The sequence below is a fragment of the Arvicola amphibius genome, chromosome 12 (genome assembly GCF_903992535.2).
Source record: "Arvicola amphibius chromosome 12, mArvAmp1.2, whole genome shotgun sequence".
NCBI classification, from domain to species: Eukaryota; Metazoa; Chordata; class Mammalia; order Rodentia; family Cricetidae; genus Arvicola; species Arvicola amphibius.
The window spans coordinates 30,853,222-30,870,180 of NC_052058.2; the positions used below are offsets into that span (position 1 = coordinate 30,853,222).

General features: G+C 48.6%; 1 protein-coding gene across 1 annotated transcript; it reads left to right on the forward strand.

Moving 5' to 3' along the window:
- Positions 1–2,192: 2,192 nt before the first annotated feature.
- On the forward strand, positions 2,193–8,354 carry Ppif (peptidylprolyl isomerase F). The gene is made up of 6 exons (XM_038349899.1): positions 2,193–2,471; positions 3,659–3,689; positions 4,174–4,262; positions 5,563–5,659; positions 6,263–6,338; positions 7,438–8,354. Exons 1-6 carry the CDS (start codon positions 2,280–2,282, stop codon positions 7,571–7,573), a joined length of 621 nt encoding a protein of 206 aa, XP_038205827.1. The 5' UTR covers positions 2,193–2,279; the 3' UTR covers positions 7,574–8,354.
- The last annotated feature ends 8,605 nt before the right edge of the window (positions 8,355–16,959 follow it).

A 16,959-nucleotide genomic window follows, 5' to 3' on the forward strand; every position in this document is an offset into this window, starting at 1 on the left:
AAAAGAAAAGAAAAGAAAAGAAAAGAAAAGGAAAAAGAATGTAGAAAAAGAAAGGAGAAAAAGAAAAAGAAAGGAGAAAGAGAAATCCGAGGGACCCTGGGCCCCCAGTTGAATGCACCACACAGCATGTGCAGAGTTAGCACAAGAGGACTGACCCCTGGTCATCCAGTCACATTTTTAGCTATGGAAAGCAGCAAAGAGTTCAGTCATAGCCGCGGAGGCTGTGGTTAGGAGGCTGGAAGGGGAAAACTCACCACCGAAGCTGCTGGTGTTCCTAGAGGTTGGCGTTCAGGCAGATGGAACACGTGGTTGCTGTGGGAAAAATACTTGGTTCTGGATCCCAAGCCGGGAGAGGGACAGAGGAGCCTCCCAAGTCTCAGGCACCAATGCTATGGTTTAGGTAAAATGCTGCGGATCCCCGAGTGGTGGCAGTGGACAGCAGGCTATGAGACCACACCGCAGTTCCTCAAGCAGCATCAGGCAGCAGGCCATGAGGGCCAGCAGATCCCAGGCACAGAGTTGCATGGTGGGTAAGAGACCAAGACAGGTAGGCACGTCATGCACAGAAAGTAGGTATTTATTTAGTGGGTTATGGAAGGGACGGGGAGAGGGAGGGAAAAGAGGGATGAGGAAAGAAACAGAGAGAGAAAGGGGGGAGAAGAAAGGAGCCATGGCAGCAGCTACTTCTTTGGAAAAGAGATTGAAAAGGAAGAGAGCTCAGGCCAGAAGCAGAAGGAAAATCTGCCTGCCTCAGTGGTGGACAACTGGGGCGGGGTGGGGGAGTGGGCGGGGATTTCTCTTAAAGGGACAGAACAGACCATTATACCTACACCTTCAGACAGACATACGCGCAGACAAAACACCTATGGCCATAAAATAAAAATTAAGAGGAAGCAGTCTGTGAGGTTGGGTGAGGTCCACCCCTAGACTTGCCGGTCTTGGAAACAACCCACCATGCTAGTAGCACAAAGCATTAGGCTGACAAAGCATTGGGCTGTGAACCTTCACAAGAGGGGTCCAGCTGGTATGTGTGTGTGACGCAGGGAGCATGCCCTGACTTCATGGATTTGTTTGAACCAGCCTGTCTGCTGGATGCCTTCCCACAAGCTGATTCTTAGATGGGGTATGCCAGGCTCCCCTACTCCCAAGACTCAACTCCTCTCCTCTTGCCTCTTAGGCTACTGAGACCTTGAAGTAGAAATCCCTCCACCCACCCAGACCCAAACTACTCTGAAGCCATGCGCACATCGGTTAGTCTAGGCTATACCCATCACTGTTGACCACAGCACAGCGTTAACAGTAAACAAACGCTTCTCTCGTTTATTTCTCCCTAGGACTGGGTAAATTTCCCATTGCTCCCTTGCAGAAGTGCTGGTGCAAGGGGTCTCTAGCCCTAGCCAAAACTTTTTCTCTCTGAGCCTTAGTTTCCCAACTGTAGACCAAATATGTTGGCTGGTCCTCATGCCCTCATTTCCTGGTATTCCTTTGCTTCCTGGGCTGCTGTTATGCACAATTAAGAAGGGCTTGGATCCTTGGCTCTGGCTCTCCTGCACCGCCTTTCCTTTTGCATCATGCACCGCCATCTTCTTGGCATCCCTTAAGATTGGTTGCTTAAGATACCTGCAGGTGCAGTACAGTTGCCCAAGAGGTGTATTCTAGGTGAGTGCTAGTGGGTGTAGACCTAATCCTGCACCTTCCAGGCCTGGCTGCAGGTGGTGGAGACAAGGGTTGTCAGTGCGAGCTGAGGAAGAGGATCATCCTGAGACTGAAGCCTGGCGCATGCACCATTGAGCAAACTGCATTTTCAGTCCTTCTGAGGGTTGGATCTCTAGAAGCAAATGGTGACGGTGACAGACTCAGCCCAGAATCTGGAGGCCTGGGGTCACTTGTGTATGTTTTAGACGGTATCTTTGCTTATCTGTTCTTTTTATTATCTCTCCCTTTCTAATCCACCTCAGAACATCTCGTCTTTCTGACTCTCAGGGTCAGCATCTCTCTAGGTCTAGAGGCGCTTTCAAAGGACTTCCCGCTCTGTGTGCGTATGGGTTGGGGCAGGACATACGAACTGATTGTGTTGCCCAATGAAGTCAGCAGGAGTCGCTATCGAACAGGCTCTGAGGGGGCGTGGCGGAGGCGTAAGTGGGTGGGGGCGTGGTCCCGAAGCCAGCCGACCAATAAAAGCGGCGGGCGTGTGGCGTAGGTTCGTTTCCTGGGTCGTGTGACCTTGGTTGTGGCAGCCGTTCTTTCCTTCGTGCGCCTTCTCCCGATCCAAGACCGCGATGCTGGCGCTGCGTTGCGGCCCCCGCCTGATCGGCCTGCTCTCTGGCCAGCGCTCCGCACCGCTGCTCCTCTCTGCGACCCGCGCCAGCAGCGACAGCGGAGCACGCGACCCGAACTCCTCCTCCCGGAACCCTCTCGTGTACTTGGACGTGGGCGCCGATGGGCAGCCTCTCGGCCGCGTGGTGCTGGAGGTGAGGACCCTGGACCCGATCGGCCCGGCTTGGGCGTAGGGCAAACTTTACTTCTCGGCCACCGTTCTGTGCCTAGCACGCCGGGTGACCTTGGGCCTCTCACTTCCAAACCCTGGACCTCAGTTTCCCCGTCTCAGAGAAGCGACTTCAGTTAGGTTTGTTCCAGGGCTGAGGAGTGTGGAGGCGGGGGGGGGGGGGGGGGGGGGCGTTGGTGTAGAAGAAAAGGTCAAGGTCAGAGCGCGCTGCGTGTCAGACCCCTGGCGCGCAGGGCCGAGGTTGGGCTTCTGAGACCCTCTGCGTCCGAGGTTGGGTGTCTCAGGTCCAGGTGTTGCCGGGTGCCCACGTAGTGGCCTGAGTTTAACACCCCACGCCCTCCGGTCCTGGCCACTTAGGAGTAGGAGTAGGCCTGGGGAATGCTAGTGGGAAGGTGGTTCGACCAGGAGCCCAGTCCTCCACACTCTCTGAAGCCCATGCTCAGCAATAGCTCCTGTTCCACCCTTACTTTTAAAAAAAAAAAAAAAAGTAGGAAATAGTCACTAAGGTAGGTCTGAGGCCCTAGCTGCCTTCAGGCTGTTCCACTTGAAACAAAGGGACCAGTTAGTGTTGACTGAGCGATTTATTGGGATGGGGGAGGGGGCTGGTATTTATTGTTAAGCCTCAGTTTCCCCATGAGGAGTACATCCCTAACTCCCTTTGTTGAAGAAGGGTTTTCGATGTTATTTTGTTAGGTTTTTTCGAGACATGGTTTCTCTGTGTAGCCCTAGCTGTCCTGGAAACTCACACTGTAAACCAGGCTGGCTCCTTAACTGTCCCCTCCTTCCCTTCTGTGTGCCTCAGTTTCTCTCTGCACTGAGGAATGGCAGCTGGTTCCAACTATGATACTCTTGGTACAGGGACTCATGCTGAGGGCCACCAGCTGCCTATTCTGTCCCAGAAAGTGGGCCTGGATGACACTGGTCTCTTCTGATAGATAAGGAATCGAGGCTGCCTCCAGCAAGTCTTGGGTTCAGGAAGCAGCTGCCAGAAATGATAGCTGCTTTGGCTATTCTAGAAGGGTTGGAGGTCATAGGAAAAGAATGGTCTTGTGGTTCTTTCTCATGGTGCCTTGACCGCTGGGTGTGAATGGCGAGGGGGTTCTTTCCTACACCTGCTTCTGGACTAACCATTGTTCCTTTTCCTTCCCTTAGCTAAAAGCAGATGTTGTGCCAAAGACAGCAGGTAAGGCAGAGGTGGAAAGTGAGCCAGGCAAGGCTGATGGGCTTAGAGGAGGGGTTAAGGGCTCAGACTATGATAAAATGGGAGTTTCAGCCTAAGCCCAGCTGCTGGGTTCCCTGAGGCAGCCTTTTGTCCCTCTCTGAACCTTGCTGTCAGCTCTGCTAACCAGTCCAAGGGTAGCTAGACATCGCAGAACCAGGGGACAGCCTGTGAAAGCTCCCAGACATAGCTTCCAACCAGTTTCAGCATGATGGCACAGGTCAGGGTTAGGTACATAGTATGTGGGCTGCTTGCCCTGTTACCCTGGCTGGCACAGCTTAGAGCTTGTTTTCTGGTCACAGTGTTTGCTACTGGGTCAAGGCAGGGAAGGGGGTGATCAGGAATGAACTCACAAGGAGAGGCAGGGTCCTTACACACACACAGCTCACCGGGGGAATTGGCAGGGAGGTGTGGCCTGCCCTTAACCTGCCTCTCCCTCTTTCTTCAGAGAACTTCAGAGCCCTGTGCACTGGTGAGAAGGGCTTTGGCTACAAAGGCTCCACCTTCCACAGGGTGATTCCAGCCTTTATGTGCCAGGTAACAGTAACACGGCCTCCGCTGTGAACGGAGCTGGCAATGGTGATGCCCAGGATCACTAATAAGCAAGCAGGGGCCTGGTGCATGGAAGGGACACAGCAGAAGGCTGCCGATGGGGTGGATCTTAAGGCTTTGAAGGGGCACCGGAGTAGAACAGTCTCTAACCTTAGCAATCTGTGTGCCCTTGAGTACTGGGCATGGGAGAAGAGAGGGAATGGGAGGAAGGCAGCTAAATCGGGATTACACACACTTGGACTTGGAGTTGCCTTCCTAGTGAAGGGTTTTCCCCAGTTAAATGAATGCATCCTTTAGTCACATGTTCTTCCTGTTTTGCATACATGAAAGCATTGCTGTGTCAGGTTTGGGATAGGTGTTTGCAACAAAAACTTCTTGGGCAAACTCAAGGTCAGGGGTTAATGAGACCAAGAGAGCTAGAGATGGGCATAGATGCATGCCATGGCCTCTCTGAAGTTCTTTCTGCCTGTTCTTCCCACTATAGCCAAGTAACGGGGGGTTGGGACTGTTACCTGCTAACACTTCTGTTTACACATTGCGTATGAAGGTGGACAGGGCTCTAGCTGAACCCAGCCAAGCTCTGTGACCTTTCTGCTGCAGAGGCTCCCAGCTCCCCCTGGGGTTGGTAGGTGAGGTAGGCACTAAGGCGGTAGCTGGAGTTCAGGAAGGGGCTTGAAGTTTGGGAGAGCTCTTTATGGCTTGGAGTAGTGGCCTCTGGAGGCACAGGCAAGATGACTGGGGATGGCTTATTGGTATCTGTGGATGCTTTAGCTGGACAGAGCAGCTCACACCTCTCACTGAAGGGTCCTGTCTAAGAGAAACCACAGTGCGGCCATGACTGCCAACTGGACACAGAACTGCTGTGAACTCTTTCCGTCCAGGCTCTCTGAGGAAGATTCCCAGCTCCCCTGTGTCGTGTGTCTGCAAAACCTTTGGGCTTGACCTTGGGGAGAGTGTTGCTGGGGCAAAAGAGGGGACAGCCTAGGGAACCGGTTTTCTCCTCCAGCCCATCTCTGAGACCAGAACTCCTGGTCACCTGCTTGTGGGTTGAAAATCAGAACACCTCAGGCATGTAGTTACTGGAAAACTAGCTCAGACAAGAAAGCAGACTTGTTATGCTGTGGCTCCAGAGGCTTGGTTTTAGCTTTGCCTGTTTTATCTCAGGCACTGGATGGTTGTTGGCCTCTTTGCCTGAGGGTGGGCCTTGGGTGGGTTGGGCTGCCTTCATCAGGGGACCCACACTGCCAGCTGTGTGGTAATCAGTTACAAGGTATTCTCTGTGCAGGCTGGTGACTTTACCAACCACAATGGCACGGGAGGGAAGTCCATCTACGGAAGCCGCTTTCCTGACGAGAACTTCACACTGAAGCATGTGGGGCCAGGTATGTGGAACTGTGAGCCCCTCTCTAGTGCTCTCTGCTGTTCCATGCCATCTGGATGCTGCCACACCCGGCCACCCAGGGAAGGTGTGGTCCACAGCTGCCTGACATCCATCCAGGCAGTTCAGCCTTTCCAGCTCATTGGGTTTCCCTAGGACTTCCTCACTTTTAACTCTGTAAAAGCCAGACTTTCTGCTGTAATTCCAGTACTTGGGAGGCTGAAACTGGAGACCCTAAAGGTTGAGGCCCTCTTGGGCTACATTTTGAGACTTGTTTCAACAAAGAAAAACCAAACTTCCCAATGGAAACTTGGTTGGGGAGTCTTTAAGCAGAACCCACAGCAGAGTGTGATAAAATGTAGAGGCTGTATCTTGGGATCCACTGCACACTCGCACTGAGATCCCTGCTGTCCTTCCACTCCGGCCCCCGTAGAAGACTAGCTGGCAGCCAAGGCGCACAGCTCGCGGGTCTGGATGTTAGCACTGCTTCCCTCTGGTTCCCATGTCTGCAAGTTCACATGTCCTTGATGAATGTGAGCCATCTGTTCTGAGCAGCCGCTCAGAGGCGGTTCCTCATCTGACAGAGCCCTCTCTGCTTGTCTCACAGGAGTCCTGTCCATGGCGAATGCAGGCCCCAACACCAATGGCTCTCAGTTCTTTATCTGCACAATAAAGACAGACTGGTGAGTAGTTCACACTCTAGGACCTTGGAGAATGAAGCCCAAGGAGGTCTGTGCAGAGTCGGAAGGGCAGTGTGCAGCTGGAGTGTCTGCTCTGGTTCAGCGGCTTGCTCCTCACTGCACATCTGTCTGGGAGCCAGGGAAAACACTGAGGGACAGTTTGGGCTGTTCTGTGACCATGTCGCACCTATGCTTCCCAGTGGTGCTGTTGACTAGAATTTGATTTGTGTTGTACATGCACCCCCCCACACACACACACAAAAGGGTCCGTCTAACCCACATTTGGGAAGGTGCTTCAGTATCACCATCTGAGTAGAAGCCACTTTGCCTGGCTTAACCTGATGCTTTCTTGGCTTGCTTCCCCCACAGAACATGCTTGTAGAATCCTAGATACTGAGGCAAGTTTTCTTCAAATAGCGTTAGCACAGTTGCACACAGCTCCCCCCTTTCAGCACCCCGCTGTCTAGAAATGCCTTTTTCCTGGTAGAACCTCCACTAAACAACAGTCCTCAGTGTTCCTGCCCTCAGGTCCCCGGACTTGAGAGGCAGCAGCTGAGAACTTTAGAAAGCCCGTTTGCACGACTTTAAGGAAACCTAAGTGACAGGATGACGTTTGCAAGCCTCTGTCATCCAAGCCATGCAGGGCTGCCAGGACTGGGCATGTTGTTGCTGGCTTCACCTTCTTTGCTCCTGTCATGGAAGCCTTAATGGGCCCTGCAGTTCTGCCCCTAAGTCCCTTTTGTGCTCAGCACCTCCAGGCTTCTCCCACTTGACCTGACTCTCAGTTTGCCTGCTGAAGTGGTCTGTTTGGACAGTGTCTTACCTCACTGTTTGAGTAGCTCTGTGCCCATCATTTTCCTGGGCAAAATAAGAAAAGCTCACTTCTCATAGGTAAGGTCACCAAGATTCAGATCAAGGTACCAGCCCAGGGTGACAGAACATGCCCAGCGTCCTCTGGAGTGCAGCTGGGAAGCTCACAGAGCTCGATTAAGCTTTGGGGTGGGTGTGTGTTCCTTTGAGAATTAGTACCTTTGGCAAATAATTCTATACAGGGTAGTCAGGGTGCTGGGTGTTTTCTCACTTAGTTCAACCCTCCTCACAGGCTGGATGGCAAGCATGTTGTGTTCGGCCATGTCAAAGAGGGCATGGATGTCGTGAAGAAAATAGAATCTTACGGCTCAAAAAGTGGGAAGACATCTAAGAAGATTGTCATCACAGACTGTGGCCAGTTGAGCTAACTCAGCCAAGGTGCTAGGACAGTAGCAGCCGGCCATGTGTTGATTCACCCAGGTGCTCCAAGCACAGGTGTCCCAAAGGACTGTTTGTGGCCACGTCCCTACTGAGTATGAAGAAGGCTACTCAGGCACATAGTCCTTCGCAGGACCAGGCTGCTCTCAGCTGACCATTCTCCCTCAGATCCTGTTTCTGGGCATCAGTGTGGCCATCGGGCCATGAAAGTGTTCCCTTCATTGCCATTCATGTGTGCCTTGGACATTGACCTGCTGACCAGTTAGCATCCAGGGAAGGGTCCTGACTTTTTCCTTGACCAGTGGGGACAGCAGTTGCTTTTAATGTTGTCTTCCTCATAGAAACAAAACTGTGACACTAACTGCACTGTACTGTCTGTGACCTGCGTTGGCACAAGCCACCACCCCTGAGCCTGGCTTCTGATATATAACTCAGGGCTCTTGTGAAAGTTTCAAGATCAATGCCTTTCCTCCCAGTTACTGTGAATCCTGCAGGTTGGCTGCTGTGACTTTTGAAGGGAGCCTGTGGGAGAGAAGCAGCTGGACCTGGGAGCAGACCTGTGAGCTGGGGCTGTCTGCTCAATGTGAATTCCTATGTTGAAACCTGCCCATGCGCATACTGTCCTGAGGAGGAACATGTCCTGGCAGGCTTTGCTTTTTCTATATGTTAAAGAAAGCCAATTTGTCAATGATAATATATGTAAAAGAGTTCTGGAACGGTCCTTGTGTCCATCTCAAATGTGATAATAAATCCTATTTTCTAAAAGAAAAACGTTGTCTCTGGGTATAGAAAGAAATCCGAAAGTTAAGTTTTTGGGTCTTACTTGTTTTGAGACAAGGTCTTGCCGTGTGGGCTAGACTGACCTAGAACTTGCTGTCTAGCCGTGGCTAGCTTCAAACTCTCTTGATCCTCTTGAATGCTGCTGGGATTACAGGCATGTACCCTTGTATCCAGCCAGAACCAACTCTCAAGTTAGCATGTGTAAGGTTCTGTGCTTTGAACTGTTTTTCGTTTGTTTTGTTTTATGGTGCTAGGGCCTTTGTACATCGAGGCCTACCCTCAGCCCTGTGCTGAGGGATTCTGTGGAGAACATTCCAGTTAGTATCTCAGACCTGTGAGGACATCCTTGCTGACATCTGTGCTGTGGAGATGGTCCAGAGGATCACAGTCCCCACAGCACCCACCACGAGCACTGCCTTTAGGCAGAGTCCCAGCTCTGCTCAGTGACCAAGCTTCAGCTTCCTCAGCTGCATAATGTGTGTGTGACACCTAGATCTCACGGGTGTGATCCCTGTCAGGTGCATGGCCTTGGGCCCGATGTCGTCATAGCAAGCTCTGGGTAATGACAAGAGGATGACATTTCCCATGTATCAAATGCTTAGGGAAGGGGTCTTGCCTAAGCAAGGAGCTGAGGTCACCGAATGTTAGGGGTATGTTTCCCTGTTCTTGCTGGGGTGAAACTTGGAATTCTTTCTATTGCTGAATTCTCAGGGAGGGCAGGATTGGGGTGAACAGATGACTAAGGGTTCCCTTAGGTGGGCAGGGACACTCCTAGAGGAGGGATTTGGGCTCTGGCTAGGGTGAGTAATGCATTCATTCAGTATAGTATTCCTGAGTCATATGTTGTGAGGTTATGGGTGGCCTGGTCACTCTGAGGTCACGGTGGCCAGACTGAGTCTTTCAGCGTCAAGGAATTTCCATGAAGTCAGAGCTCAGCTCCACAGGTTGGGAGCTTGATTGGACTGGTAGTTTCAAAGCAGTTCTGAGAGCATCCTCAGAATGCCCGGGTGCGATGGCATGGCCCCTGAGGCCTATGTCTATAAGTTACTCTCCAGTTCTTTCTTCAGTGGGAGTTCACTTGAGAAGCAGATCTCAGCTGAAGGACTGATCATTGATCTCTTGCAGGGCGACAGCTTGCAGGTGAGTGAACAGGCCACGGGCTGGATTGTGATCATCTGGAGAAGGCAGTCAAGGCAGCTGGCAAAGGGTAGAACCCTGAGTTCTTGTGTGCACAGAAGGTACACATGAAGGGATTCTTAGAGAGTCACACAGGTAATTTACCACTAGCCCTGGCCCTCAGCACCTCAACCATTTTATTTTCCATATTGGCTTTGAAGTTGCTTTATAGCCCTGGCCACCTTTGAACTTGTAATTCTTCTGCCTCAGCCTCTTGAGTAGCTGGGATTAAAGGCCTGCACCCATCCCCCACCTGCTTTAAGCAATTTTAAAAATAAAGTGTTTTGAAAGCACTTATTTATAAATCTATATATTTATTCATTTTACAATTTATGTATTTTTTTCTGATGCTCCATGGTGAAGTCCAGGCCTTATGGATGCTGGATAGATGACCATCCAGAGCACAGGTCAGAGGTGTGCTGCTGATGCCTCTGCAGTTGCCTGCTAACCTGGGATGCTCCAGGTGCCAGTGACGAATTAAAAGGAAAGTCACCCTCCTTGGGCCGTGACCTACCTGCTATCAGTGTCTGAGGGGTCTCAGAGTTAGAAAGTGGGAGGATTTTTGGTTCCTTCTCATCGAAGATATATGTGCTGTGTCTCCATCCAGCGGAATCTAGGGGTACAGCAGGCATGCAAGAATTTTCTAGAAACCACTCCCCAAAGGCAAAGACAAGGTCATCAACCTCTGCTGTTCTCTCAGCACTGCGGAGGCCTAACAAGATATTGGGGGTTTTGTTGTTGTTGTTGTTGTTGTTGTTTGTTTGTGCAGCACCATTTTAAGTAACACCTAAAACCCCCGCTTATTGCTGGCCATAGCCCCAATGCATACACCAGTATCTCTGAGTACCCGATGCATACATCAGTGTTCCTCAGTACCCAGTGCATACATCAGTATCTCTGAGTACCCGATGCATACATCAATAGCCCTTAGTACCCAATGCATACATCAGTAGCCCTCAGTACTTAATGCATACATCAGTAGCCCTCGGTGTCTAAAGCATACATCAGTAGTCCTCAATACCTAATTCATACATAAGTGGTGAACCTACATGTGATTCCTAGATGCCATCATATAGACACCTTATGTTTTCAAAAACCCAAAACATCAGTTTCTGAGATACATGATAGCTTTTCAGAATGACTTCACTGATGTAAAATTTGCATACGGTAAATTTCACACATTTTAATTGTACCATCAATGAATTTTGAAAATCACATCTGATTAATGGCCATCAGTTAAGACACAAAACCTCACTGTCTTTACCGAATCTTCCCTATATCTCTTTCTAGGCAGCCACTGAGTTCCAGCACCATACAGTGAACTTCGTCCTAGGACTTTGTGAGGAAATGGTGTGAAACAGGAGTCACTATTTTGTACCTGGCATCACTAGCACAGTGCATAGGAAACTCTTAACACAGTGGTTCTCAACCTGTGTGTTGCAACCCCTTTGAGGTCGATGGACACTTCCTCAGAGGTTATATATCAAATATTTACATTATGATTCATAACAGCGGCAAGGTTATAGTTACGAAGTACAAAGAAAATACTTTTGTGGTTGGGGGTCACCACATGAGGAACTGTATTAAAGGGTCACAGCATTAGGAAGGTTGAGAACCACTACTCTAACATTTGTCTGGGTTCTGAAGGGCTTTGCTTCATGAAAAGCAGTTTCTGTAAATGTTTCCTAGGTGTAATAAGGCCCAAGGCCTGGACTCACAGGGTTCTGGGAGAACATGCAGTACCTGAGCTCCTTTCTTGAGACTGGGTTTCACCTGAGCTGGTTTTAAACTCCTGCACTCAAGAGATCTTTTGCTTCAGTTTTCCAAATAACCCAGACTATGGATGAATGCTGTGGGACACAGTAAAGGGCACTTTGCTCTTGAGTCATTTATTTAGTGTGTGTGTGTGTGTGTGTGTGTGTGTGTGTTGTGGCACTGGGGATTGAACTCAAAGCCTTATACAAGCATTCTGCCGCTGAACTATAACTTAGCCCAGCTGGGGCCTACTGAATGTTAAACCATGATTTAGTTCAGAGATGCTAGGCTGGCTTACAGTTAATTAATATAATACAATAATTTCATATATGTGTGTGTGTGTGTGTGTGTAAACAGGATATTAGATAAGACACAGTGTGTTTTAAAAAATGTACATAGGCTTGGGAGAGAGAGGAAAAAAGAATAGAGACAGTAATAAAAAGACATAGTTTTAAAAAGTAAAACAAAAACCTTTAAAGAAACAGTACAGAGGGCTGGAGAGGTGGCTCAGTGGTTAAGAGCACTGACTGTTCTTCCAGAGGTCCTGAGTTCAATCCACATGGTGCCTCACAACCATCCATAATGATATCTGGTGCCCTCTTCTGGCCTGCAGGCAGGATACTAAATAAATAAATAAATAATAAATAAATAAATAAATAAATAAATAAATAAATAAATGACAGTACAGTCAAAGATTAAAGGAGAAAAGAGAGTAAAAAAATAATCCATATAAAGATAGAAAATACAAAGAGTCTGGATTATGTATATTATTGTATTTTCTTTGAATTTTTAGACTGTGAATAGCTAACTACAGAGGTAGCCTATGTACATTTTTTAAAAAACACACTGTGTCTTATTTAGAAGTCTTTTATGCCTGAATATGTCCTATTGTGTATCTGAAATCCTTTTCTGACCAGGAGCACTTTTTTTTTAAGCTACTAAGCAGGCATGGCTAGGACCAACTCCATGGCCCTGCCTGTTGGCTCTGCCTCATCCAACATGGCAGAGGGATGCTCACTGCCTCTGCAAGCCATGCTCACCACCCCAGCTCCAGGAACCCAGTGGGTCTATGTCACCATTAATCAACTTGTAGCATGCTACTCACAAACCCCATTTAAGTGCAGGACCTCTCAAAAGAATCAGAGCTATTTGTGCTGCCAGCATGAACCAAGAAGCCAGCTTTAAAGAAACCATGGAGTTTTTTTTGCTGCTAATGCTGAGTTAGGAAGCCTTCTCTTTGATTCTGCTCACTGCTGGTAAACAGAACCTATCTGGAAAAAAATGCAGCTACCAAGAAGCTGCAATTGACTCCCATTTTTGTGGGTCTAGAAACCCTTTTTTTTTTAATTTAAAAGTTTTTTTAGGCTTTATGTGGAAATTCTTGCCACACATTGGACACCATTTTGTAAATAGAGACCATTCATTTGTTTCCTGGATGCCCAGACCCAAATAATCACACAGAATCTATATTAATTGCAACACTGTTTGTCCAGTGACTCAGGTGTATTTCTAGCTAGCTCTTATTTCTTAAATTAACCCATTTCCATTAATCTGTGTATCATCACAAATATGTGGCCTACTGGTAAGGGTCTGATGGTGTCTTTGTCCTTTGGCAGCTACAAGGCATCTCTCTGATTCTGCCTACTCTCCCCCATATATATATATATTTGGATTTCCTGTCTGGCTTTACTCTGCTAAGTCATTGGCTGAAATAGCTTTATTCATTAACCAATAAAAGCAACACATACATAGAAGAAAATCCCACAACTATTGACATTCCATTATTGAAGGAGGGAACAGTGAGAGTCATGGGACCCCTCTCCTGAGTATTCAGCCACTTTCCCAACTGGTTGTTTGCAGCTCTGCCCTAATTGAACATGGCCTTGGGGGTCTCAGGAAAGGACTTGGATATAAGTTGGGGAACTCCATCTGTGAAGCCACAGGGAAGTCATCAACCTATATTATATACAGACCTTCCACTGTGGCCGCTTTGGGTCATCCATACTCCTGACCATACTTTTTCTCCCATGTTCTGTAAGCAATCCTAATACTTATTGTCTCCCCCAGTTGGATCTTTGGTGGAATAAATTCTGGTTTGTCATTGGGATTATAAGTGAGGGAGACATTACTTAGTTTTTTCCAAGGCAAAAGTTAACAGCATATGGGTATGTAAAAAGAAGGGGTGTCAGATCCTCAGAAGTTAGAGTTGCATGTGGTTGTGAGCCATCAGACATGGGTATTGGAAACTGAACTCAGGTCATCTGCAAGACCAGCAAGCATTCTTAACTGCTGAGGCACCTCTCTAGTCCTTGCTATGAACTTTCTTCATACAATGTTGAAAATGTTCAAGAATTGGCTCTGGGCATGGTCACATATGGCTGTGACCATGTTAACAACCATTCAGTGTGTGAAGTGAATGGAATGTGAATTGTTTCTTACTCAGTCTTCTTAGAAAGATGTCTTAGCAGTGTCTTCTAATTCTCTTGGTATGCAAGTTGCTTCCTCTGGGATCCTTCTGTCCTTTTGAAAGATGCTAACATTTGACCTACATATGAGTTCTGTGGAGGGTCTTCAGTGTCCTCTTTCAAAGTGTATTTCATGGTATCTTTAAAAACAATTTATGTGATGGCGCGTCAGGGCTATGTGTATGAAGAAGCCAGAAGAGAGTGTTGGGTCCCCTGGAACAAGAGTTATAAAAAGTTGTAAGCTGCCTGATGGGTGCTGGGAACTGAACCTGGGTCCTCTAGAAGAGCAACAAGGGCTCTTAACCACCGAGCCACCTCTCCAGACCCAGTTACGATATTTTTACACAAAGCAGTGGTGTCTCCTCAGACACAAGTGGGTAAGAGGCAGACAGGCATTTAAAAGTTCAAACTGTTGGTTTTCTTTCAATCCCATTCTTTATGCTCTCTCGCATGGAAATCTTGATGGGACCGTGAATTCAAAAGACCTTGAGGGTTCAGCAGCCCACACAATTAAGGTTTTGTTTCATGTTTAGTGAAATCAGCCCAGTGTGTGCAAAGGAGTCTTTTCCCATTAGAAAAGACTTTGGGTCCTCAGTCTGTAACTTATGCTGAGAACTGTTTTGTATTCTCTTGATAATCAATCAAGCATCCTCAAAAGAATTCACCCATCACAGTCCTTGTGGTCATCCTTACTGTCATATGGTCAAGCGCCATAGACAGCTGGCCTTTCAATATACATTCTTGTTGCTTAATCATAGGTGATACCATGATTAATTGTGATGTCACTGCCTGCCGTGGATTTCTAGCATGCCATTTCCCGCTGGCAGGTAGTCCAGCTGTCCCTTCAAAGGCATAGCCACACTCCCTGATCCAGTCTTTGTGGGGCTTTCCTGGTGTTGAGCCTACAAGTTGGGACCCAATCACGAGATGTAAACAGCACAGTTATATGGATAAGGAAGTCAGTATCTAAGGGAAAAGAGAACACTGAAGATCCTCTCCCCTGGGACCTTCTGCTGATGGATAAAGGAACACCGCCAGCACTTGGATAAGTGAAGTCAGGCTCTGTACTGAGAACAGGTGATGATGATAATGAAGTAACAAAAGAGCCAGTCAAGGTCAACCTGGTAGCACACATGCGCACACACAAGCTTCTGTAAGCCAGAGAAGGAAATCTCCTTTTGTCTTTCACAGATTCAGCATTGCTGCCAGCAGGAAATTGTACCTCTCAGATTCAGCCACCAGAGGACAGCAAAGGACCAGCTAATTTGTACAAATGAAAAACATCCCCCCCCCTCCACACACACACACACACACCCTCAATCCCCAAAGCAGAAGAAAAAATTCTTTATCTTCTTTTTTTTGTTTGTTTGTTTGTTTTGTTTTTTTGAGACAAGGTTTCTCTGTAGCTTTGGTGCCTGTCCTGGAACTAGCTCTTGTAGACCAGGCTGGCCTCGAACTCACAGAGATCCACCTGCCTCTGCCTCCTGAGTGCTAGGATTAAAGGTGTGCGCCACCACCGCCCAGCGAGAAGGAATTCTTGACTTGCATGTGAGTGGTGGGAGGACGAAGAGCACAGTTGAATGTCTTCCATGACATGCTGGGCAAGGTTTTTTTTGTTTTGTTTTTTGTTTTTTGGGTTTTTTTTTTTTTTTGCCAAAACTCAACAGGGAAACAGGCAGCAGAATGGAACTAGCAGGGTGTGTGCCTGGCGAAGGGAGAGTAACAGTCTGTGGGCCAAGGAGAGCTGATAGGTCCAAGGCTCTGTCTTCCCTGAGCAATACAGGAAGTCAGCCTGCCAGTGGACAGGGTATGTGAGGGATCAACGGGGTCAGGACAGAGTGTGGGGGCTGGGGAACAGACAGTCAAATCCAGGGCCGTGTCAGAAGGAGGCTGCAGGAAGCAGAGCTGCTGTTCCCTGGAAGGAGAGGTAGAGAAACAAATCTGAGAGGTTTTTCAAGTCTCTCTGCCTCTCTGAACCTTGGCTTTCCCTTACTCTTCAACTTACTCTTACCCCCGCCTCACAGTTTACTACCAGGAGCAAAAGTGATGATGTGTACAAATTGGGTAGCCCAGGATCTGGCCCAGCCCGCCAGCTGCCCCTCTGCCACCTTGCACCCATTCTTCCTGGCTCGACTTGAAGTTTACCTCTGACCCAGGTGTGGGAAGAGCGATGGAGAGACAGCACAACCAACCTGTTACCAGACCTGCTCGGAGCCACTGCCATCTGTTTGCCAGTCTCCTTCCTACGTTCCCTACCTCCACACTCTAGATTGTTTGAAAGCAAGCCCAGGCATTGTCTCATGTCAGCCACGACACTGCAGTATCCAGTAAATGTGACCCCAATGACATCACAGCTCCCAAAACAGAATTCCTTCAGCTGTGGGTGAGACTTCTCACTATGCTGGGCTCAGGGCCCAGGCCTGGCTTTTGTCCCTATCTCCTATCTTCCACTCCTGATGAGGCAGTTATGGCCTGTGGGAACAGTGGTAGCTGCTTCCACAGGAAGTTCATTTCCCTTATGTTCTGAAGCTTCCTCACTTTTGAGAAAACATTGGTTAAGAGGGGAATGAGAGGGCTTTCCTGAGCATACAGGCTGGTAGTCACCACCTTCAGGAGAGGCTTGCCATCAGGGAAACAACCCCCACCTCCTAAGGGCTCTCTGCTGCAGATAGCTAGCTGGCCTGCTGTGTGTTTGTGTGTGCTTGCTCATACAAGTGGGGGAGGGGTGGGACTGAGAGCAGGGCAGGGGAACCAAGACCTCTAACATCTCCCCAGGGACTCTGGCATCAGGATAGATGAGGGAGGAAGTTTTAAGGGAATCTGAGCCCAGGACAGGCTGTTCCTAGTTGTGGCCAGAGCTCTGAGGGAAGAGCTGACTCCCCAGAGGCAAGCCCACTCCACTCCTCCCTCTCAGCCTCTTCTCTCCCTGCCAGGGAGACAGGCTTAGGCACCCTGGCCAGCTGGTAGCTGTTTGGTTGTTCAGTCCTTGTACTTCCAAGGCATAGGGAACTGGGGTCAGGACACCAAGACACAGTGGGGCCTGCTTGCTAATCTTACAGAAGATCCAATTCAATTCTAGGGTACTTAGCCTGGTTCAAAAGAAGCTGTTAATAATTTGAGACCCCGCCGTAGTTGTAGGCATCAGGACTCTCCAGTCTCAGTTTCTCCACCTACCCCATTGGCATAGTTCACTCTTCTTT